General features: G+C 42.2%; 1 protein-coding gene across 3 annotated transcripts in view; it reads left to right on the forward strand.

Moving 5' to 3' along the window:
- LOC137438573 (von Willebrand factor A domain-containing protein 7-like) overlaps positions 1-25578 on the forward strand; it is a 111007-nt gene that overhangs the window by 35422 nt on the left and 50007 nt on the right. For all 3 annotated transcript variants that reach the window (XM_078767053.1, XM_078767052.1, XM_078767055.1), the window contains 9 exons: positions 1119-1216; positions 1365-1529; positions 1842-2051; positions 13480-13618; positions 15695-15852; positions 17818-18108; positions 18871-19089; positions 21287-21456; positions 22532-22649. In XM_078767053.1, the coding sequence (XP_078623179.1) occupies positions 1119-1216; positions 1365-1529; positions 1842-2051; positions 13480-13618; positions 15695-15852; positions 17818-18108; positions 18871-19089; positions 21287-21456; positions 22532-22649 (1568 nt within the window). The remainder of the gene's footprint in view (positions 1-1118; positions 1217-1364; positions 1530-1841; positions 2052-13479; positions 13619-15694; positions 15853-17817; positions 18109-18870; positions 19090-21286; positions 21457-22531; positions 22650-25578) is intronic.

The raw sequence follows: 25578 nt of genomic DNA on the forward strand, positions 1-25578 counted from the left end.
AAAGCACACTTTGATTCGGGTCCAGGGGGGGGGGGGGGGGGAGGGGTCCACCAGGGGTAAACATGACAGAGTGCACAGCAAGTAACTTGAGAAGTTGCAAGTAACCTGTAGCACATACGGCTACAACATCCATGTAGCACACGATAATGTTTTATCAACAAGTTAACTTTTTATGTTATGCCAGTATAACCTGGAGGCTCCTTGAAGAGGAGGGTTCATACAGTCAAGTCAAGTCATGGCCTTAGCATGCAATGTTCACCAAGTGTTTATCAAGTCAGAAAGTAGAAAACAATGGCCATTGAAAAGTTGTTTTCTCTTACCTGTATGATCTTTATTAGCTTAAATACATTGTGTCCTTTTCTATATCATAATGAAACACTTTGATTCGGTAAAATTTGGAGAAATGTGAATCTGATTGGAATCTTTTGTCTTATTCTGGAGAAGAAATGTTTATAGATGGCAGCACTACACTTATGGACTGCCGCACCAGGGCAAAATATGCTAATGCACTCATCTGCTTACTGTTTTTCTGGCATGACTGGAGTTTCCTACACAAAATTTAATAGCTAAAATGTCAGTACCATCTTCCATCTTTAATTTGCCACAAAAACTTGAAATAATGAAAAGCTACATCATGACATCATTGATGACGTCATGACATCATTGATGACGTCATTACATCACTTGGGTACATTGGGCAATACTACATAATGATGAATTCACTGATATACTGGTTTGAAGAGTTTATTTTCACACGTAAATGGGTAAAAACAGCTACATTTATAGGATATTGATAGGATATGAGCAGATATAAGGCACTTTTTAATAGAGGCGGTCATCTTTTTTTGACGTCACATTTAGACCCTTTGCGATAGTCCTATTTCAGCCTACTTTTGGTATGTTGTTCTCTGGACCAAATACTACAGGAAAACACCATAAATCGTTTTCTAGGAATTTTTTGGGGCTTTGCTCATTTATTTCATATTTTGACCTAACTACACCACCTCACTGTTCGTGTTACCTTTATATACCATCCTCCCCTCGCTCTTCCATGATTCAAGATTTAGTTTAGTTAAAAAACTAAGCACTTTGAATCTTAACTGCTCCTGTGTGTCCAGGAAGAATGGTGTATATACCTGCCAGGACAACTTAGTTGAGAAAAAACTTCTCACCAGCGGTTACAGAAAGGTGGGATTGTGCATTCATAAACCACAAGGTGAGTTCTTTATGATGTTTCACTTTTTATGAGAATGCTGCATTCCCTTTGCTTTCATTCAGCACACAAGGAAATACTGTTTGGTTCAACTACGAGTGCATTTCATGTCGGTCTCTTGCCCTCACATTCTGCCCCACTCTTCATCAAGGTAAATGCAACCATGGTGGAATCAACGACGCATGGCAGGATAAAGCACCAGCAGGTGGCATAAACAAAGAAACAAATGATGCCCGGGTATCTCCACACTACATGTGGCATAAAGCAGCTGGTCAGCAGGCAGTGTTGGCTACAAGAGATTTCTTCATCTCCAACAGTGAGTTTTTAGACAGAGTCAATGATAGTGGGAAAAATCAAAGTTTAATAACTTATTCGGGTGTGAAATGCAGAGAATACACAGGGAAGTCCAAAAAAGTTTCTAAATGGACCCGGAATATTGGGAGTTGAACAACATTTTTTATAGACAGCTGAAAGGGACATTCTGATGAACACTTTTGTCTTGCTCAGTTGTATTGCTCTTAATATTGCACACATAATTCATTTTCATGAATATAATGGTTAATTTATGAACCTACCCTAGTCTCACATGACCTTCTAACGCTTGTTAAACGATTACATCCCTCCGTAGATGGTGGATTGCTGGAGTCTGTGGGTGAATTTATGTTCCGTACCCTTTTCTCTATGATTGGATATTCACTCGCCTTTGTAATAGATGTTTCAGCTAGCATGGGAGATGACATTGAAGCCATCAGGAACACCTGCTTTGATATACTAGATAAACACAAGAACAGCCTGAATGCACCTTTCAATTACATCCTGGTGCCTTTTAATGACACTGGTACGTAACAATTCCCACTTTTCATCATCTTTCTTCTGGTGCACAAATTATACCAATAATTATCACTAATAAATTGCCCAGTATTCTGTCGTTCTCTTGGTATGAGGTGCCAGTGCTGTGTATGCTTGGAGACCAAAAAACAATGAATACATCAAGAACACAAACCTGCAGAGTAGGGAATGGGAGGGGGGCAGGTGTGCACAATCAAATCCAGGTAAGTGAGTTAGGGAGGACAAACGTAAATGCCTGAGGTTTAATATGCAAAGAGAAGTTTAAAAATTCAATCATTTTGGGCAGTGCTAAATATTGATAGCCCCTCATAAAAGAGAGAACAAATAAAACAAGAAGACGTCGTGCAGAGCACGATTCTTGCAAAATCCACCCCTCTCCAAAATTTAAAGTTGCCATGAAGTCGGACATCAAATTGTCCATTTTATGAAGAATGTGTACCCTGGATTAGAATAGGTACACCGTATCCCTCCCTGTGTGTCGTAAGAGACGACTAAGAGGGTTGGCGTCAGGAAGGGCATCCGGCCACAAAAACAATGCCTCAAAAAGAGAACCATGACAATTACAACTACATATGGGCAGGGTACAGCCCGAAGTGGAGATCGGTTTCTGAGGTTTGGGACATGGAATGTAGGGACAATGACAGGGAGATCAGGAGAAGTGGTGGAAGTATTGGTCAGAAGAAGAGTGGACATATGTTGTGTGCAAGAGACGAGATGGAAGGGAAGTGGTGTGAGAATGGTGAAGGGTAGGCAGGGACAGAAATACAAGTTTGTGTGGCAAGGGTGCCCGGAGGGCGTGAATGGTGTTGGTGTCCTGTTTTCTGAGGAGTTTGTAGACAGTGTGGTGAGTGTGACTAGAGTGAGTGATAGGTTGATGATGGTGAAAATGATGATTGGAAAGCTCTTGGTGAACGTCATCTCGGGATATGCTCCGCAGGTTGGTCGAAGCGATGAAGAGAAGGACAAGTTCTGGTGTGCGATAGAGAAGCTGATGGAAAACGTGAAAGATGAGGAAGTTGTTGTGGTAGGAGGAGACCTAAATGGACATGTGGGAAAGAGTATGGACGGTTTTAAGGGAGTTCATGGGGGTTACGGATATGGTGTGAGAAAGGGAGAAGGTGAAAGGATTTTGGAGTTTCCTGATGGAGCTGACTTGTTGATTTGTAATACTCAGTTCCAGAAAAAGGATAATAAGCTTGTTACATACACGTCGGGTGGGTCGACGACAACCGTTGACTACCTGATGGTGCGTAGGCGAGATAGGGGGCACCTCCGGGACACAAAGGTGATCCCGGGGGAGGAGGCTGTTTCACAGCACCACTTGGTTGTCTGCGACATAAGGGTGAAAGGTGCGAGGAGAGCTCGGCGGGTGAAGTACCAACCGAGAATGAAGGTGTGGAGGTTGAAAGAGGTGACAGTAAGGGAGGCATTAAAAAAGAGGCTGAGTAGGGTAGAGGATGATGTGGTTGAGCTTGAAAGTGGTTGGATGTCAATGAAAGCTAGTCTGTTGGGAGCCGTTGGTGAGGTATGTGGATGGACAAAAGGACCACCGAGGCACTCGGAAACATGGTGGTGGGATGATGAAGTTGGAAAGAGGATTGACGAGAAGAGTAAGAAGTTCAAGGAGTGGCAGAAGGCGAAGGGTACGGGAGCAGAAACAGCAGAGCATGAAAGTTATAAGGCAGCCAAGAAGGCTGCAAAGAAAGAGGTAGCAAAGGCGCAGGAGGCATGCAGGAAAATGTTCGGAGAATGCTTAGATTCGGAAGAGGGTCAGAGAGCAGTATTCAGGATTGCAAAGCAGATAGCGAAAGAGAGGTGTGATGTGATGGGGGTGAGTTGCTTGAAGGATGAAGTGGGACAAATCGTTGTGGACCCAGATGGAATTAAAGGAAGATGGAAAAGATATATGGAAATGCTGTTGAATACAGAGAATGAATGGGATGGCAACATAGAGAGTAACCCAGTTTTAGGACCGGCAGAGAAGATAACTGAGAAGGAAGTTGAGGAAGCGATAAAAGCAATGAAGAGTCGAAAAGCGGGAGGGCCGCCGGGAGTTGTGGGAGATATGTTGAAGGCAGCAGGAAGTTGGGGTGTGAAGAGAATGACAGAGATCTGTAATCTGACGGTGAAAGAAGGCCGCATTCCAGTGGATTGGGAACTGAGTACCCTCGTCCCTCTATACAAGGGGAAAGGTGACCCTCTAGAGTGTGGCTCGTACCGAGCGATAAAGTTATTGGAGCATGGAATGAAGGTATTGGAGAGGAGGATAAGGAAGAAAGTGAAGATCGACGAAATGCAGTTTGGATCTATGCCAGGAAGAGGAACGACAGACGTGCTTTTTATTGTGAGGCAGTTGCAGGAGAAGTACATGGAGAAGAGGAAGAAGTTGTTTCTTGGGTTTGTTGATCTGGAGAAAGCATTCGATAGGGTTCCACGCAAAGTATTGACATGGGCAATGAGGAAGTTAGGAGTAGAGGAATGGTTGATCAGAGTAGTGATGGCAATGTACAAAAGAGCGCGCACAGCTGTAAGGACGAAGGACGGGAACAGTGGTGAGTTTGAGGTGAAGGTGGGAGTGCATCAGGGGTCGGTACTAAGTCCACTACTATTTTTAGCTGTGATGGAGGTGTTGGCTCAGAACGTAAAGGAGGGTTTACCGTGGGAGTTGTTGTATGCAGATGATCTGGTGTTGATTGCGGAAAGTATGGATGGACTCAAGGAAAAGATGAACAAGTGGAAGGAATGTATGGAGACAAAAGGTCTGAAGGTGAATATCGGAAAGACGTAGGTGATGGCAAGTGGTAAAGCATGTGGTGAGGTGGAAAGAACTGGCAAGTGGCCCTGTGCTGTGTGCAGGAAGGGTGTCGGAGTGAACTCCATTCAATGTACAATGTGCGCTGAGTGGGTTCAGCAAAAATGTAGTGGTCTGAGAGGGTCATTAACCAGTGTGGCAGCTACATTCAAATGTAAGGTGTGCACAAAGGGAGCTGCAGATGGAGGAAATGTTGAGTTGGATCTTGGAGACGGCGTGAAGCTGGAAGGTGTGAAAACATTTTGCTACCACGGAGACATGCTGAATGGAGAAGGTGGATCAGACTCGGCAACGGTTGCTGGAGTGAGATGTGCATGGAAGAAGTTTCGGGAACTGAGTGGCATGCTGATGAGGAGGGGAGTGTCGTTGAAGCTGAAGGGAAAGGTGGATGCTGCATGTGTGAGAAGTGTTATGATTTATGGGAGCGAGACATGGGTAATGAATGTAGAGCAGCAACGAAAGTTGGAAAGGGTGGAAATGCGAATGGTTCGATGGATGTGCGGAGTATCGTTGAGAGAGAGGAAGACAAATGATGAATTGCGATAAATGATGGGAATAGAGCCTGTGATTGATGTTGTGAAGAGGAACAGGTTGAGATGGTTTGGTCTTGTGTTGAGGAAGGATGAAAGTGACTGGTTGAGAAGAGTGATGGAAATGAATGTAGAAGGAAGTAGAGGACTGGGAAGACCGAGAAAGACTTGGCTAAAGATGGTGGAAGAAGAAATGCGGGCAAGGGGGTTAGCAAGGAGAGATGCAGAAAATAGGGCAAGATGGAGAAGATTGTCATGGGGACCGCAAGGCTAACCCCCGCTCTAGCAGGGAAAATTGCCTTAAAATGCATGTTGTTGTTGTTGTATGAAGAATAAAATTGACGATCTTGATCAATGCTCGGGTCAATCGGATTAAAATTGATGATTTTTTAGATGAAAATTTATATTAGAAGTTTGACCTTGAGTTGACCTTTAACCTTTTGACCTCAAAGTTGGTTTGCCACTACAGAGATGCACTCTAATTGCTGTTTAATTTTCAGGTTAATTGGATGAAAATTGATAATTTTTCAGATGAAAATTGATGATTTTGGAAGTTTGACTTTGAGTTGACCTTTTACCTTTTGACCTTACACATAGTTGGTTTCCCAGGTTTGTGACTCGATATGCAAATGCTGTTCAATTTTCAAGTCAATCAGATGAAAAATGTCAATTTCAGAAATTTGACCTCAAGTTGACCTTGGACCTCAAAATCAATAAGCTTCTTCCTTATGGGCAACTCTACCATCTGGTGAAGTTTCGTGAAGATCGGTTTAAAATTGTGACCTGTAGGTGATTGACAGACAAACAGACAGACAGACAGACAGACAGAATAATGCACGAGACCAACCAATATACTTGAAAAATCTTCGATTTTGCAAGTAATATAGACTTCAGTGCCATCTTTAGTTTTATACACGTAACCATAAAGATGACATCGAAAATGCCTCGGAAATCTAGATCAAATCCACGAGTATCATCTGAACCATTGGAACTCCTTATCTGAAGCTCTAGTTTGCACGGTCAAATGATTTCATGGGGTATACAAGCGGTATTATCACTTCATGCTAACACCAGCAGAATCGGTCACCTTGCAGATCTAAAAAGTAAGCACCATCAGGCAAAGAGAGTTCCATCATCATCAGTAAATGTGGTGGATTTGACCAAACCCCTCAACGTGGTATCACCTGTCACAGTCTGAACTAGAACTAGAACTAGAACGGCACTCGGTAGAGCACATACCTCCGTCAGGCTGAACAGTTTACGTTTGTTAATTTACGTTTTATTCACACTGAAATACACACGGGAAAGTGTCCGTCATTCACACCTGAACGAAAATATAATTGGCTTGTTATTGTCACATAACCAACCCATCCACCCAGTTTTGTCATAACTCATCCCCATGTCATGGCACTTTTTCAAATATCGTGCTACAAATCATTTTTGACCATAACTCTCAATGGTATAGAATCACTTTTAAAAATTCTTATCCGGATTCGGATCCTCACCAAAATTTAATCAATTCTTTCTTGTCAAACACACAACCTCTCCATCATGTTTCTTCTGAATCTGTCCACAACTTTTTGAGATATCATGCTATATAATTATTTTTGGCCCTATCGCTCAATGGTGAAGAATAACTTAAAATAATAGTAGCCGCATCCAGATACGAATCTTCACCAACATCTAATACCCTGCTGTTCACGCTTCTGCTGTTCGTGCTTCTGCTGTTCGCGCTTCTGCTGTTTGTGCTTCTGCTGTTTGCGCTTCTGCTGTTTGCGCTTCTGCTGTTTGCGCTTCTGCTGTTTGCGCTTCTGCTGTTCGCGCTTCTGCTGTTCGCGCTTCTGCTGTTCGCGCTTCTGCTGTTCGCGCTTCTGCTATTTGCGGTTCCGCGTATTTGCGGTTGATAAAATGCGACCTGTTTCTCTATTTGCGGAAAAGTGTCCCGCAAATTCTTGTTTTTTTTTCTATTCGCGGCCACATTCCACGAATTCGCGGTTTTTCGGGGGCGCAAAAAAAAAATTCACGAGCCGCGAGCTTCACACATTTATAAAACCCATCTTTCACCAGCCATGGACAAAACAGCTCGACATACGTAAAAAAAACATCTTCTACGAGACGCGAGCATGACCCGCTACTGTGTTCGCTGCCGTGTGTTTCACATTTTCATGGCTTTTGCGGGATATTCCATCATTCACACTGTGAACAGCTTCACGTGATATCCCATCATTCACACTGTGAAGTGTCGTTCTAGTTTTTTAATGGCACGCTTTCAAAATGGCATTTGTCTTCCTGAAAAATGTTGGACCATTTTAAAATCTCTATCACAGGAAGGTTGCAAAATTGGGTCGCAAAATCAAATGACATTTGTCTTCCTGAAAAATGTTGGACCATTTTAAAATCTCTATCACAGGAAGGTTGCAAAATTGGGTCGCAAAATATGATTTTGTTTTCCACTGGAAGGGATGCACAATTAAGGTGCGGCTTATTACACAGAAATTTACGCAATGCATCCAGATTGTTGGAACTAAAAACAAAATTCCATATTCAGCAGAACGGGTTGAACTGTTTAAATGAAAATCAGATGCGTACAATCACATCAACTAAAATAAAGGTGATAAAGAAGTGGACTCAGTGATTGCCAAGGTAGGAAAAGGTACCTACAAGAACAAGTTTTCAGAAGTAAGCAAAAACTTAATGAAGAAGAAATCGACACAAGAAAGATCGTGAAAGAAAAACTTGAATACTGTGAACTAATAGGATTCTAAAAAAGAGGTTTGGAGAAGAAATAAGAAACTTCAATTCTAAGAAATTGAAGAACATCAAATTGATGGAATTGTTTTCACATTTATTTTATATTGACATTTCTATTTACAAAAATTATTTCTGAAAATAATGTAATAAAGTGCTTTTACATTTGAAAATCAAATATATTTTGGTTACGTATCAATTTCTCCCACATCTGATATGATGGAAATATATATAACCATTTGTACAGTTTCAAATCCAAAGTGTATTTCACCCAACATAACTTATACATACTCATATGTTTGTTGAATTATTCCTTTCAACAATAACACACCACGGTCGTTAGAGATTCAAGTTAAAGAAAAAAAAAATTGAGAAAAGATGCAGCACATTTTATTGTGAAACCGTTAACATTAATTTTAAATCAGTCTTATTTGACGGGAAGATTTCCAGAATTAATGAAAATAGCTCAAGTAACATCAATTTCTAAGCACTAAATTTATCCATCAATATCTGTATTATCTGTTCTAGCCAAGGTGTTTGAAACACTGGTAAATTAAAGAATACTTGTTTTTTTTTAGAAATGAATCATGTAATTTAACAAACAGCTTAGTTTTAATAAACAATACGGTACTAAATTATCCATAATACATTTAGCAAATGATGTGTTAAAATTTTTGGATGACGGTAGAATAACTATTGGAGTGTTTATATACACAAATAATTAAGTTAAGCACCCCCCCCGTTTTTTTACAACCTCGCACATTACAAGTTTGTTGTCGTCAAAACAGTGTAATATACCCATGATATTGCTATATTTTCTGGAGAAGTGATATTATGGTCACATAAAAACATAACAATCATGCCGTTTTCAATATTTTATTCTGAATAATTTAAGGTGAAATTTTTTGGGAATTTTAGGCATATTTTCACCTCAATTTAAGTATGGAGCTATAGGTCCATCACGGACAGTGTGGATGACGTTTATGTTTTCTAACGTACAGTCATTGTTCTGAGAAGACCTCTAGCGATCTTTGCGTCAATAACGTGTGTAGGACCCACGTGATCGGATCACTGACTCAACCCTACGTCTCATAGACCCTGTAAGCCGTCGTATGCGTTGCTGTGTCAGGTTGTTCCATTCCCGATGTAATGCACGTTCCAATTCATCCAGATTGGCTATTGGAGGGACCATCTTCGCAATTTGTCGTCCCAACATGTCCCAAACGTGCTCGAGGGGGTTCAGGTCAGGACTGTACGCAGGCCAGGGGATGGTTGTCACAGCACCTTGCTCCAGCAAGGCTCGGACGCGTCTCGCACGGTGAGGCCTGGCGTTGTCATCCATGAAGATGGGTCTGCTGGCGAGGGTGTGGTCATCGAAGTGCGGGATTACGGTGGTATTCAGGATTTCCTCGGCATATCGCTCTCCGTTGAGGTTACCTCGCACAGTTATCAGGTCCAACTTACAGTCATGGGAGAAGCATCCCCAGACCATAATCGAGCCACCACCAAAGGGTACCGTTGGTTGAATGTTTTTAGGTGCATACGCGGTGTTTTTGTGGCGCCACACCCGAACACGCCCATCTGTCACGTACAGCAAGAACCGGCTTTCATCCGACCAATGAACTCGCCTCCAAGACCGGATGTTCCATCCACGTCGCGCTAGGCACCATGCCAAACGCTCCCTCTGATGTCGTTCGAGTAGCCTTGGACGCTTGATCACTCGTCTTGACCTTAAACCGGCCGATTTCAGGCGGTTCCTCACGGTACGGTGACATAGCCTTCTGTTGGGCAGCCAGTTGTCCTTCAGGAAATGGCTCGAGGCGAAGGGATATCGTCGCACCAGTCTCAAAAGCGCTCTATCTTGGCGGACTGTTGTCACGCGAGGTCTTCCAGACCTTGGGCGGTCCTTCACCGCATCCGTTTCCTGGTGTTTCTGCACCAACCGACTGATCACCGAATGGTGGTAACCAAACGTTCGAGCTACAGCTTTTCTGGACATTCCGGACTCGATCATGCCTATTATCCGCCATCGTTCTCTGTCCAACAACCGTCTACGAGCCACCATTACGAGAAAATGACCATGTAACCCCCACACGAGCTCAGGCGTGACTTGCAATAACCCGTGATGATAGTGCATTTACAGAAAATCACGACCACGTGGATGATAACACGTGCTGCACGAGCGATGGGCGTCACAGATGAGTGCACTCATCTGCATTTCATCAATGGATAATTGCTAATGTCATACCAATCATTATTTGATCTCACATACCTTAGAATATATGCCAATGTATACATATACACAAAGAATATATATTAGGGGGTGCTTACCTTAATTCGTTGTGTAGGGGTGCTTAACTTAATTCGTTGTGTAGGGGTGCTTAACTTAATTATTTGTGTATAGATTTCCAAAAAGCATTTGATGCAATTGATCATGAGATTTTATGTGGTAAATTGGCACATTATGGTATACGATGATTACCTTTACAGTGGTTTAGAAATTATTTATTAAATCTAACTCTATTTGTAAATTATGGCAGAGAAATTCCTTTAATATGCCAACAGCTTGCGGTGTTCCACAAGGCTGTCTTAGGACCAACTTTGTTTCTTGTTTATATTAATGATTTGCCAAATGCCACTGACTATTTTAATTTTAGATTATTTGCAGATGATTCTAATTTATTTCATACTTTTCCAAATTTCCAAGCTCCAGTAGATATGAGAGAAGTAAGTACACATATGGAAATGGTTACAATTTTGTGTAATGTAAATATACTTACAATTAATTCATCCAAGACAAATTATTTGCTCATTAAAGGACAGTGGAAAACATCACAGTACATGGAAGCCTCGTGATTGCAGAAACAACAACTAGATGGTATTCATAGAATACTTAGCCTGCGCAGTCAACTTGCTGTGAGCCAACTCTTCTATTTTTGAATGTTTCTTCTTTTTTTTGATCCAATATGGTTGCCAGACCACGTGAGCGATGACATCATAAATTTATATTCTCTAAATAATTGTTGCATAGAATCCCATAGATCATGCTCAATAAATTTCAAACTGATCAGACTAAGCGTTGTCCCTGTCAAATTATGACGTCATAATTATGGCACCAATGACGTCATTGTTAACAACACCTAGTCCCCATATGGAGTTCTTTACAATGAGCCACGTTTCAATTTTTAAAATGCTGACATGGCACACACTTTACTTTACTGAAATGCAGACACAAATGTTATATTTTCGTCAAAAATCGTTGGAAGTTCGCCAAATCTGTTTTGGTCGTGTGTTAATACACCTCAGCGATTGACAAATCTGAAATCAGAATTTTATTTGAGGTCAAAATGACCCCGTGAGGTCGCTCCATACGTTGCCTGCTCGTGATGTGCAGTGTGAGAATTAATTCCATGCCCACTCTAGAGGACTCTTCTTCTTCACGCAATAACAACTTCTAGCTTCCAAACCGTACATCCAATCATCTTGAAATTTTGCACACATGTTACACTTCATTACCTCTACTATAATATAAAGTTTCATGTCGATCAATGAAGCGGTTCAAGAGTTATAAAAAAAAAATCGTTTAATTATTTGTATCTGCCAAATCACTTGACCTATCGCAAATTCCAAAAGGTCATTTTAGTAGACTGAAATGCTGAACACATCTGTGAAGTTTCCCCTTGATAGGATCAAAAATGAGGGAGGGGCTAGGTTTTAAAAGTTCATGCTTAAAAACGCCATAACTCTGTAACCATGTGACACATGACGTCATGCTCGCTGACTTTTTTGTTCATCATGGGTATGCAATTCTGCCTGCAAAGTTTGGCCTCAATCTGTTCAGTCGTTTAGGAGAAAATTGGATTTTAGTGGTTTTTCACTCAAAACAATATGGCGTCCGAACCACGTGATCTACGACGTCATTATAATTTTATTTCTGCATCAATTTATACCGAGAAGATGCTCAAGAAATTTCATCCTGATCGGATAACGTTTTTTACTTGTCGAATTATGACGTCATAACGGCGGCACCTCTGACGTCATCATTCACCTACGTTATTCTGCCTGGAGAGTTCTTTGCAATGAGACCTGTCTCAATTATTTCTGTGCAGCGTTTTTTGAGATATAGAGGTGCAAAGTTTTTTGGTTTTTCCAGGATGGCGCCCGTACCACGTGACCTGTGACGTCATAATATTCACTAAAATATTCTACAGGAGGAGGCCCTCCTATGGTGAAAATGTCATGTCAATCGGACCAACGGTTGCCGAGAAAATGAATTTTTTTAAAATGCAGACACGTACGTACGTACGACGTACGGACGGACCCGAATGCTTAACCCTGCCTTTCGCTTCGCGAGCGCAGGGTAATAAGTGAGGTTGATCATACATCATTTGTTAGAGTGATAATAGATAATAACTCACTTGGAAAAATCATATTGGGAAGGTTAATAATTGTATCCGGCAAAAAGTTGGTATTTTATATGGATTGCGAAACTTTGTCCCAAGACGCATTTTGATTTGAATTTATAAGGCATTTATACAGCCACATATTACATATGGAATAGACAGATGTATGGGGTAGCACCCATGAAACTAATTTGAAGTGTATAATGTTCAGAAGTCAGACTCAGAAGATGGCTTTGCGTACTATCACATTTAGTACAATTATGTCAAAGTCAAAGCCTTTGTTTAAATGATTGAATTTGTTGAATGTTTTTCAATTGCATAGACTGTCTGTTTGGAGCTTTATGAATAAGTTGATAAATAACAAACTTCCGCATTCAATTGTTCAATATTGTTCTTTGCTACAACATAAATATCGTACCAGACAAAAGGAAAGTGAAAAACTGTATGTACAAAAATGTCTCACATCTCTTGGGAAATTTTCTATATCATACACAGGTAGTAATTTTTGGAATGAATTACCGTTAATATGAGAAAGACAACTTTGCGACACTGCTTCCATTAAACTCTTACAGAGTACTTAATGCAAGGTTAACTGCATGTAAGTAAATCAAAGCGATTAAAAGTTTTAAATGTTAAGGTACCAGACCCCATTCGCATCCAATGCTATTTTCTGGTTCCTATTCAGTCAATTTTTACTTTTTAAAATGACATTGTCGACAAAGTGATGTGGATAATACTCGTGATAAAGTTCAAGTTCAAGATTATTATTTAACTTTGTATTCAGATTTGGGTCCTGATTATGCCATCACCCATAAATATCTTTAGATAAGTCTTTCTCATTAACATGTTCAGAAAATGAAATGTTTTTCAAAAAAATACATTCATAAAATGAGTCACGATTGTGAATGCTTCTCTGTGTGGTAGACGTGGGACCTGTCATGGAGACGAAGAATGTGAGTGTATTGAAAGCCGCAATTGATGATTTGAAACCTGACGGCGGTGGTGATTGCCCAGTAATGGCACTCACAGGCCTTGAGCTCGCGCTGAAGAACAGCTTACCACGGTTCGTGTTGCCTCTTTCGGCTCGTTCCCTTTACTTCATCACTTATTTCTTGCTACACTTGGGTCACATTTTGATTCGCCATTTATCACGGAGAGGTTAGTGAGTTGGATAAGAGTATAAAATGGCAGTAGATTTATAGAACGCTTCCATTGTACGATATTGTATGGCAGAGTGCTGGCATTGTAAGCACCTGACCTTGTACTGTATTTGATCTGTGACAAAATAAAGCAAATAGATTAGAAAGAGAGAAAAAAACCTCTAAACCTGTGATGATTGTCTTCCCTTGGGTTGATGTATTATAATAATGTGTGAATTAAAATCTGCCTTTCATCATTTAAAGTTCAATATCATTTCCTTGCACCAGAAACAAAAAGAAAAAGACATACAGTCACATGAAAAAGTAAGCACACCCCATGTAAAGTTTTGACTTTTTCAACATATTTCAACATACAGCTATTTGATCTTCATTTCAACAATATTGATAGATAACGGTGATATCATATAATAAATATCATGAAACATTTACATTTTGTAGTCTAGTGTATAATTTAAATAAACATAAATGAAAATTTCGCATGTGGAAAAAATAAGTACACCCCTGGCTCTAATAGGTGATATTGCCCCCTTTGGCAGAAACAACCTCAAGTAGGCGTTTCTTATAACTGTCTACCAGTCTCTGACATCGACTGGGAGAAATTTTTGCCCACTCCTCCATGCAGAATTCTTTCAGCTGTGCGATGTTTGAGGGGTTTCTTGCATGCACAGCTCGTTTCAAATCCCCCCACAACATCTCGATGGGATTTAGATCCGGGCTTTGACTTGGCCATTCCAGAACCCTCGATTTCTTTCTTTTCAGCCATTCTTTGGTGGATTTACTGGTATGTTTAGGGTCATTGTCATGTTGCAAGGTCCGTCCACCTTCGGTTGAGCTTCAACACTCCGACAGATGGCCTCACATTATCCTCAAGCACCCTCTGGTACAATGAAGAATTCATAGTGGATTTGATGATGGTGAGCTGCCCAGGCCCTGATGCAGCAAAGCTGCCCCAAACCATAATATTTCCACCACCATGCTTTACAGTTGGTATCAGGTTCTTGTGGTCAAATGCTGTCTTTGGTTTTTGCCAAACATGTCTTCTGGTACTGTGGCCAAATAGCTCAACCTTTGACACATCTGTCCAGAGCACATTGTTCCAGAAGTGCTGGTCTTTGCCCAGGTGTTCATTGACAAACTTTAGGATTGCCCTGATGTTCTTTCTGGACAGCAAAGGTTTCCTCCTGGCACACCTCCCATGTAGATCAAATTTGTGCAGCCTCTTTCTAATGGTAGACTCGTGCACTTTGACATCAACAGTGGCAAGAGCGACCTGTAGGTACCGTGATGACATTCTGGGGTTCTTAGAGACTTCTTTCAACATCTTGCGGTCTGCTCTCGGGCTGAACTTGCTGGGGCGGCCTGGCCTGAACAAGTTGGCAGTTGTTTGGAATCTTCTCCACTTGTAGATGATCTTCCAGACAGTCGAATGATTGATTTCAAATTGTTTGGAGATCTTTTTAAATCCCTTCCCAGACTCGGAGGCATCTATAACCTTCTTTCTGAAGGCCTCAGAGAGCTCTTTTGATCTCGGAATGGTGACGCCACACACTTCAACAACAAAGAGCAAACCAAACGAAATGTCTGAGGTTTAAATAAGACAGGTTCCTCCAAGATCCTCTCTGACGATGTTGTAATCATTTGCCCCTGAGCTGGTGCACCTGATTCTAATTTTAGGTATTTGAAGTAGTGGTAAATGTAGGGGTGTACTTACTTTTTCCACATGCGAAATTTGCATTTATGTTTATTTAAATTATACAATGGACTACAAAATGTAAATGTTTCATGATATTTGTTGTATTATATCACCTTTATCTATCAATATTGTTGAAATGAAGATCAAATAGCTGTATGTTGAAATATGTTGAAAAAGTCAAAACTTTACATGGGGTGTACTTACTTTTTCACGTGACTGTATATATATATATATACACACACACACTCACGCACTTATAATGTGAATGCTGTATGTTAACCACCAGATCACATATCTTCCTCTTCTCTGCTGCATCTGCAAAAGATGAAGAAAAAAAAAGAGATTCTGTGAATACTCTGACAGAACAAACAAAGAGCAAGATAAGTCTTTACCTTACAGGAACATGTTCTGAAGGGCGACGTAAAAGAGACAACAACGGATATGGTGAGAACTGTCACATTTTCCTGATGATGGGCTTGACTTTTGGTTCCAGATGTATGCTAGATTAGCCAATAGACTCGTTCACATGTTCTTATGTGCATTAAAAGCATAGCTGTTTTTCAACCAGGGTATGAAGGTCCTGAAACAGTAAAAAAGAAAAGAAATAAAAGTGAACTATCTCATTATTCTGTGTGTGTGTGTGTCTGTGTATTTGTGTGTGTTTTCAAGTTTTCTTCAATATCACAAAACGACACCAAATATAATTAGTAAAATACAATACGAATAGTAAAAATATTATTCTTGAGATCTTGATGTAAATACAGTACAATATAAGAATTAAATATACTACAAATCAATGTTGCTCGGAGTCAGTGGTTGCTTGGATATGGTGACAACAACAACAACATGCATTTTAAGGCCATTTTCCCTGCTAGAGCGGGGGTTAGCCTTGCGGTCCCCATGACAATCTTCTCCATTTTGCCCTATTTGCTAGGATACGGCAGCATGCAACAAACCGTTATATTTGACAGTTTGAACATTCGAAGTACAGTTTGATCGAGCGGTAGGTTGTGTGGGCGTGCTGGTTGGTAGATATGGTTTATTTAAGGGAAGATGTGCATGATTTAATGATATTATCATATTATGGAGTGTGTTAGGAAAGTTATAAATATATGATATTAAATCCTATTGCGAGTAAAGTTGGAATAAGTGATGTTGCATTGATGGGTTGACTGACTGCCTGGACGCAACTGAGGTTGTGGATCTACTGATATACCATCTATTGATGTGGATCCATGATCGAGGTTGTGGATCCGCCGTTTGGAGAGCTCCTGGGCTGAAAGGATCGAAACCTCGAGGAAGAACGGTGCCCAGGTGATGATCCATGCAGTCGGGAAACTAGTCAATTGCTTACAGGTTAAGGTTCTTGATTTAGGTGGAGAAACTATGTTTGAGGTTTACAATTTAAATAAAGTTGAATATGGGATGTTGTAAATTTAACATAATTTACAACAATCCTTTAAATTATTTATATTTAAGTTTTGGAACAACCAATACTGTACAATTAATTGTGTGTGTGTGTGTGTGTGTGAGTGAGTGAGTGAGTGTGTGTGAGAGAGAGAGAGAGAGAGAGAGAGAGAGAGAGAGAGAGAGAGAGAGAGAGAGAGAGAGAGAGAAAGAGAGACAGACACACTGTGTGTGTAAGTGATAATGCCTTTGATTTCCATATCATCCTTTTTTGTCCCCCATTACAATATTCTGCAGGAATTCATGTTCATGCTTCTTTTGGCATGTTGTGCCTCATGGAAGGACACTCATTATTATTATTATTATTCTGTACAGCCACAATTATTCTCTTGTTAATGTGGAGTTGACCGGGGGAAGCTTAGCGCAAGTATTTTACGATCCGGCTAGCCAAGCCTGATGTTCGATTAAGGTTCGGGCAGAAAATTGGAATTTGGCCATGGTGACTCTTTGCAAAGTACACCATGGGATCTTTAATGTCTACCAACCAATGTCAGCAGATGGGTTACCCAGTTTGACGTCTATCCAGGGGACGGCATAGACATTGATGAATCACCCAGTTTGTGAAACACTGGGATGACAGTCTATAGCTGGGCCGAGATTTGAGCCCAGGCTAGACAGCTTATAGGCGAGTGTGCGTACCTCTAGGCTAGGGTCTCGGCCATCCTGCCATCCCCCTCATGGAAATACACTTTTACCACTAAATTTTCTGATGTAATAATAAAATGAATTTACTTTGCACAATTTTACTATTTAACTGTTATATCATTGTGAAGAAACTTGCAGGAGAAGATTTGTATAACAATTGTTTTCTTTCAACCTTGCTTTGCTTTCCTTAATTTCTGTGGGAAAAAAAAACATTTATTGTGCAATAATTGGTTTCAGAGGCTTTTCCCTTTTCTACTGATTATTATTTGTGTTTCATCAATTATTGCTTTATTGCAGCTCATGGTGTGTCCAATGTAAGAAAGGCACGGGTTCGTCGAAGCAATGGTACAAATATCTTCCATGAGCTCTCTCAGCTCTCTGGTGGTTCATATGTGATGACGACCAAGAAGGAGTTGGGCATACTACTCAAGGATGTGGAGTTGACAATGAACTCCGCACCTGTAACAGTGTTGCAGAAACGTGTCACCAGCGGACAGCTGTTGGTGCCAATCGACCAGGCCCTGCTTGATTTCGCCATCTCAGTGAAATCTGAAAACCCATTCACATTAAGCCTGCTCAGACCTGATGGTAAGATGTAAGCTTAAAGCTGCGCATTTCTCTCTCTCCCTGTAAAAGTGTCCGGTAACATCTGCTCCGGTAACATCTGCCTGACTGCACCGGGATCTTGTAATATTGCAAATGGCCGAAAGCTTTATAACTACATTCAGTTGTTACCACTTACCGTTCCGCAAGGTCATCCGATGGAAAGCCAATTTTGGCGGTGGCAGGAGGATGGGAAAACGTTTCTTACCTTTACAAGTGTTTATTTATAAGAAGTACAGGAAGAAAGGCGGGCCGTGCAAAACGGAAAAAACCAAGCGAGTCAACAGGTACGAGCGGGGAGAAGAGAACACTCATCTAATGTTCAATTATATGTAATAAATAATCCTATCCCCACTAGGCATCACGGAAAACTGCTCTTACTAGGTACAAATATTCTAGGTACAAATGGTGCTACCCTGCAGCCTTATGCTACAAACAAATGGACATATAAAATAATACATACATACACACAAATAGATATTTCCTGATTTATAGTATGATTAGTAGACTGACAAAAAAAAAAAAGTCGACAAAAGTATAAGGGAACATATGTTTTTGTAGCATCATGAAGCATGTGTTCTAAACAGGCTAACAGCTTTGTTTCCTTTTGATGTATTCTTACTTGGATGACCATCCTGCCCCTCATAAAGACCATTCTTGTTTGCAACTGCCTTGAGTTTTCTTCATGGCATTCCTATCAAACTTGTGTGTGCCAACAATTAACAATGAATCGAATAAAATTTTCAGGGTCTCCAGTGACTGATGGAGAGAACATTGTGGACACGCCAACGTACAAGGTGCTTCTGATTCGTAAACCATCTCCACAAGGAAATTGGGACGTTGTGACAGAAGGAACAGCACCACGTGATGTGATCGTCACAGGCAAAAGCATCCAGGACTTTTCTTACCAGATCATGCACGACAAAAATGGCTTCGTCCTTCCCATCCAGGGACGACCTGTAGCTGGTTAGAATTTTTTTTCCTGATGCTTGATTTATTTTTTTCATTGCATATTTTTTTTTAACTCTTCCTTCTCTTAATCAGTTATCTCACCTTTTTACCCCTTCTATTACTGTCTTGCCTAACAACATTGCGCATGTAAGACAAGATTTACTACCTTGGTGAGATGGTGAGAAAGCTTGGATTCGGAAGAGGGTCAGAGAGCGGTATTCAGGATTGCAAAGCAGATAGCGAAAGAGAGGTGTGATGTGATGGGGGTGAGTTGCTTGAAGGATGAAGTGGGACAAATCGTTGTGGACCCAGATGGAATTAAAGGAAGATGGAAAAGATATATGGAAATGCTGTTGAATACAGAGAATGAATGGGATGGCAACATAGAGAGTAACCCAGTTTTAGGACCGGCAGAGAAGATAACTGAGAAGGAAGTTGAGGAAGCGATAAAAGCAATGAAGAGTAGAAAAGCGGGAGGGCCGACGGGAGTTGTGGGAGATATGTTGAAGGCAGCAGGAAGTTGGGGTGTGAAGAGAATGACAGATCTGTAATCTGGTGGTGAAAGAAGGCCGCATTCCAGTGGATTGGGAACTGAGTACCCTCGTCCCTCTATACAAGGGGAAAGGTGACCCTCTGGACTGTGGCTCGTATCGAGCGATAAAGTTATTGGAGCATGGAATGAAGGTATTGGAAATGGTGTTGGAGAGGAGGATAAGGAAGAAAGTGACGAAATGCAGTTTGGATTTATGCCAGGAAGAGGAATGACAGACGCGCTCTTTATTGTGAGGCAGTTGCAGGAGAAGTACATGGAGAAGGGGAAGAAGTTGTTTCTTGGGTTTGTTGATCTGGAGAAAGCATTCGATAGGGTTCCACGCAAAGTATTCACATGGGCATTGAGGAAGTTAGGAGTGGAGGAATGGTTGATCAGAGTAGTGATGGCAATGTACAAAAGAGCGCGCACAGCTGTAAGGACGAAGGACAGGAACAGTGGTGAGTTTGAGGTGAAGGTGGGAGTGCATCAGGGGTCGGTACTAAGTCCACTACTATTTGTAGCTGTGATGGAGGTGCTGGCTCAGAACGTAAAGGAGGGTTTACCGTGGGAATTGTTGTGTGCAGATGATCTGCTGTTGATTGCGGAAAGTATGGATGGACTGAAGGAAAAGATGAACAAGTGGAAGGAATGTATGGAGACAAAAGGTCTGAAGGTGAATATAGGAAAGACGAAGGTGAAGGCAAGTGGTAAAGCATGTGGTGAGGTGGAAAGAACTGGGAAGTGGCCATGTGCTGTCTGCAGGAAGGGTGTCGGAGTGAACTCCATTCAATGTACAATGTGCGCTGAGTGGGTTCATCAAAAATGTAGTGGTCGGAGAGGGTCATTAACCAGTTTGGCAGCTACATTCAAATGTAAGGTGTGCACAGAGGGAGCTGCAGATGGAGGAAATGTTGAGTTGGATCTTGGAGATGGTGTGAAGCTGGAAGGTGTGAAAACATTTTGCTACCTCGGAGACATGCTGAATGGAGAAGGTGGATCAGACTCGGCAACGTTTGCAAGAGTGAGATGTGCATGGAAGAAGTATCGGGAACTGAGTGGCGTGCGGACGAGGAGGGGAGTGTCGTTGAAGCTGAAGGGAAAGGTGTATGCTGCATGTGTGAGAAGGGTTATGATTTATGGGAGTGAGACATGGGTAATTAACGTAGAGCAGCAACGAAGGCTGGAAAGGGTGGAAATGCGAATGGTTCGGTGGATGTGCGGAGTATCGTTGAGAGAGAGGAAGACAAATGATGAATTGCGAAAGATGATGGGAATAGAGCCTGTGATTGATGCTGTGAAGAGGAACAGGTTGAGATGGTTTGGTCATGTGTTGAGAAAGGATGAAAGTGACTGGTTGAGAAGAGTGGTGGAAAATGAATGTAGAAGGAAGTAGAGGACGGGGAAGACCGAGAAAGACTTGGCTAAAGATGGTGGAAGAAGAAATGCGGGCAAGGGTGTTAACAAGGAGAGATGCAGAAAATAGAGCAAAATGGAGAAGATTGTCATGGGGACCGCAAGGCTAACCCCCGCTCTAGCAGGGAAAATGGCCTTAAAATGCATGTTGTTGTTGTTGGTGGTGAGATGGTGGCTTTACCCATCTGCCCTTCTGGAAGGATAAGTTTGCCCCACACGTGTTTCCTTACCACACACTTGTTTCCTTACCCCAACCATGGCATGCAGACAAGGAATACACACTGCAGGTGAAACCGAGTGGAGGAAATGGAAACTTTTCCATCGACGAGGTTCTTATCCTGAATGTGCAGGGCAGTATTCTCCAGCACTTCTCCGCACAACCACTCCCTGGCAGCTTGAGTGGCATGACATCTGTGCGTGCTCGCTTCACTTCACTGGTAAATACTGTCATGTCGCGCAGCGATTGAGACCACTGGGTGACGAATGACCGATCGTTTTTACTCCCGAGGCGAACTCCCGAAATCTTGGCGGTTATTTTTTATCATGCGCCCGGGACGGAAGGAAACGAAGTGCTTACCTGAATGAAAAATGCCACAATAATGATTTACTAAAAATTAATGCAAGACGAAATAAAGGTTGAAGTAAACTAATTGCAATTCCTACTTTGAGGATACTCCATTAGACACAAATACTAACACACAGGCGAATGATAAAGTAAAATAAATGTTCTTTTCTTTATATCATGCAGCCACTTGGCTCGTCCCAACGGGTTCTTTTGTAAAGGTGACGGCGATGGTCCGGACCCAATGTCTCCCGCACCGGAGTGCCCAAAATAGCGCCGGCCGACGACGGTGACGCGCACAGAGCCATCGAGCGAGCTGTGAAAACGGCCCTCTTTTGCTCTCTCTCCAACCCTCCCCCGAACGGCACGGCCTTCAGTCCACCACAGGCCCAGTAATCTCCAAAACCTCCTTCAATAGCCACCACCGCAGCCATGAGCTCCTTGCTTTAAAAAGCACACATCAAAAACTACCTCAGCACACGAACAGAGCAAGATGTCGTGCTCCTCCTCGAGCATACCACCAGAGAACTATTGAGGGAAAGAGCCAAGAGACACACTCTTCTTCCTCTTGCTAGAAGCTTCTCTCCTGACGTCAGGTTTTTATGGCCGGCCTTGTAAATGTAAAAATGTCGGGAAAGCGACAAAGGGAAACCACATGCTGTGGAAACTATCCGTAATCCCTCCACTAATTAACACCGCTTCACCCCCCCCCCCCCCCCCCAATGTGTAGACGCATAAACAATCTTAAGCTCCAATTTCCCTACTTAAATACATCGAGATGTCTCCTACTCGTCCACGGTCCATGCTATACCTTTACAATCCTATCTTTACTATGGTATTCCATCATCTACCTACACAAACTCTTCTTTGAAATAATGTTTTTAAAGAATGAAAATATACTTCCCATTGATTCAAGTGATGTGATAACTTCTTGATTTCAACGCCTGCAGGAACCTATGATGGTGGGTGTGTGTGGAACCACAGCAAGAACAGAGAAGTATTGCAGACTGCAAACGCAGTTGGTGTTCATCGAGAAAATCCGCTTAAGCCGACTTCGCGGCGAAACCAGTAAGTTGTGGCTGAATGACAAAAATCATCTTATCGTATCTTGTGCTATGGATCTCAAATATGAATAGTTTTTCTCCCCCTGTGGCTCTTTCCAGGAAATATACTGTCTTGTAATCTACTTCATAGTGTACTTGTATGTTATTCTGCAGTTTTGACAATTTAATGCATTTGTGCAATACCCCAATCATGCCATACTGATGTAACATTGACTTTCCAGTTCACAGTGCATTCAGAAATTATTCAGACCCCTTCACTTTTTTCACGTTTTGTTATGTTGCAGCCTTATGCTGAAATCGTTTAAATTCATTTTTTTCCCCTCATTAATTTACACTCGTTACCCCATAATGACAAAGAGAAAACAGTATTTTAGAAAGTTTTGCAAATTTATTAAAAAGAAAAAACTGAAATATCACATTTACATAAGTATTCATACCCTTTGCTATGACACTTGGAATTTAGCTCGGGTGCCTCCCATTTCTCTTGATAATCTTTGAGATGTTTCTGCACCTTGATTAGAGTCCACCTGTGGTAAATTCAATTGATTGCACATGATTTGGAAAGGCACACACCTGTCTATATAAGGTCTCACAGCTGACAATGCATATCAGAGAAAAAAACCAAGCCATGACGTCGAAGGAACTGTCTGCAGAGCTCAGAGACAGGGTTGGGTCGAGGCACAGATTTGGGGAAGCCTACAAAAAAAATCTCTGCTGCATTGAAGGTTCCGAGGATGTGCGGAGTATCGTTGAGAGAGAGGAAGACAAATGATGACTTGCGAAAGATGATGGGAATAGAGCCTGTAATTGATGCTGTGAAGAGGAACAGGTTGAGATGGTTTGGTCATGTGTTGAGGAAGGATGAAAGTGACTGGTTGAGAAGAGTGATGGAAATGAATGTAGAAGGAAGTAGAGGACGGGGAAGACCGAGAAAGACTTGGCTAAAGATGGTGGAAGAAGAAATGCGGGCAAGGGGGTTAACAAGGGGAGATGCAGAAAATAGGGCAAAATGGAGAAGATTGTCATGGGGACCGCAAGGCTAACCCCTGCTCTAGCAGAGAAAATGGCCTTAAAATGCATGTTGTTTTGTTGTTGTATTGAAGGTTCCCAAGAGCACAGTGGCCTCCATAATTCTTAAATGGAAGAAGTTTGGAACAACCAGGACTCTTCCTAGAGCTGGCCGCCCGGCCAAACTGAGCAATCGGGGGAGAAGGGCCTTGGTAAGAGAGGTGACCAAGAACCTGATGGTCACTCTGGCTGAGGTCCAGAGATCCTGTGTGGAGATGGGAGAAACTTCCAGAAGGAAAACCATCACTGCAACACTCCACCGATCTTGGCTTTATGGCACAGTGGCCATTTATTCAAGCTGGAGTTCCCCAAGGCGGTGTTCTTGGCCCTGTGCTTTTTCTGGTCTTCATCAATGATCTCCTCTCCGACTCTCTGGAAAATCCTCTCGATCTCTTTGCTGATGACTCCACTCTCTGCCACTCCATACCTCATCCCTCAGATCGGCAGTCTGCAGCCTCCTCACTCTCTGCAGACCTGGACAAAATCACAGACTCGTCAAACATGTAGAACATGTATTTCAATCCTGACAATTCTCACACGCTCACTATGTCTCTCCAAAAAGACCGGCTGGACAACCCTCCCATCCACTTTCTCAACAATCCTCTCCAAGAAGTTCTGTCATTCAAGCTTTTGGGTCTCACTATCTGCCATGATCTTTCCTGGGAAAACCACATTTCCAAGCTGGCCTCCAAAGCCAGTCGCCGACTGGGCATCCTCCGTCACGCGAAGTCCTTCCTTGGCAAACCTGAGCTCCTCACCACATACAAGGCTTTCATCCGCAGCTGAATGGAATACTGCTCCCCCCTCTGGGCTGGTGCTCCTGCCTCACACCTGGCTCGGCTTCACGCTGTTGAAACCAAAACTTTCATGATCATTGGTATCTCCCGCGATGCAGCTAACTCCGAGGGCCTTTCACTCACTCACTGCAGGCAGGTAGGTGGTCTTTCTGTCTTCTACCGACTCCTCTCTGGCCTAGCTCCCCCAGCTCTGTCTGTGCTCTGTCCCCCACATATTCCTACAGGTCACACAAGATCTGCCAGCAACCCTCTTCTGGTGAAACTGTCAAGATCAAGACTCTCTACTCACCTTCACTCTTTTATTCCTCTTTTCTCCCACCTCTGGAACAAACTCCCTCACTCTCTTCAATCCCACTCCTCCCTCCAGGTGTTTAAAACAGCTGTTCACCTCCATCCAAAACCTTGATCTTTTCTACCTCTGTTAATTCACCCCAGATCCACTTTTTTGAAATACCGACTTCTTTCCTGGAAGTCCCAGCAGTGTCCATGTGTTTTATATCTATCCCACCCTCTACCCCCTTCCCAACTCCCCGCACCCCCCCCCCAAGCCCTCTCCCTCCCACAGATCTCCCGATGTCCCTGTTCTCTACTGTTGTACTTGTGTGCTTCCCTCTCTCTCCCCATCCTGTCTCCCGCCGCCTTTATTATATGTTTTATGTGTCCGTTTGTTTTTTTGTGATTAATGTTAGCTCTTACACGAGCCTCGATCTTGCATCCCAAAAAAATAAACCAAACAAACAGGAAAGGGCCTTCCCCAAACTGTTGCCACAAAGTTGGAGGCACACAATCGTTTAGAATGTCATTGTATGCTGTACCGTTAAGATTCCCCTTCACTGGAACTAAAGGGCCTAGCCCGAACCATGAAAAACAGCCCCAGGTCATTATTCATTTTCCACCAAACTTTACAGTTGGCACTATGTATTCGGGCAGGTAGCGTTCGCCTGTCATCTCCCAAACCCAGATTCGTCCGTCCGACTGCCAGATGGTGAAGCGTGATTCATCACTCCAGAGAACGCTTTTCCACTACTTCAGAGTCCAATGGCGGCGAGCTTTACACCACCCCAGCCG

This window comes from Myxine glutinosa, chromosome 13 (genome assembly GCF_964187855.1).
Source record: "Myxine glutinosa chromosome 13, kmMyxGlut1.1, whole genome shotgun sequence".
NCBI classification, from domain to species: Eukaryota; Metazoa; Chordata; class Myxini; order Myxiniformes; family Myxinidae; genus Myxine; species Myxine glutinosa.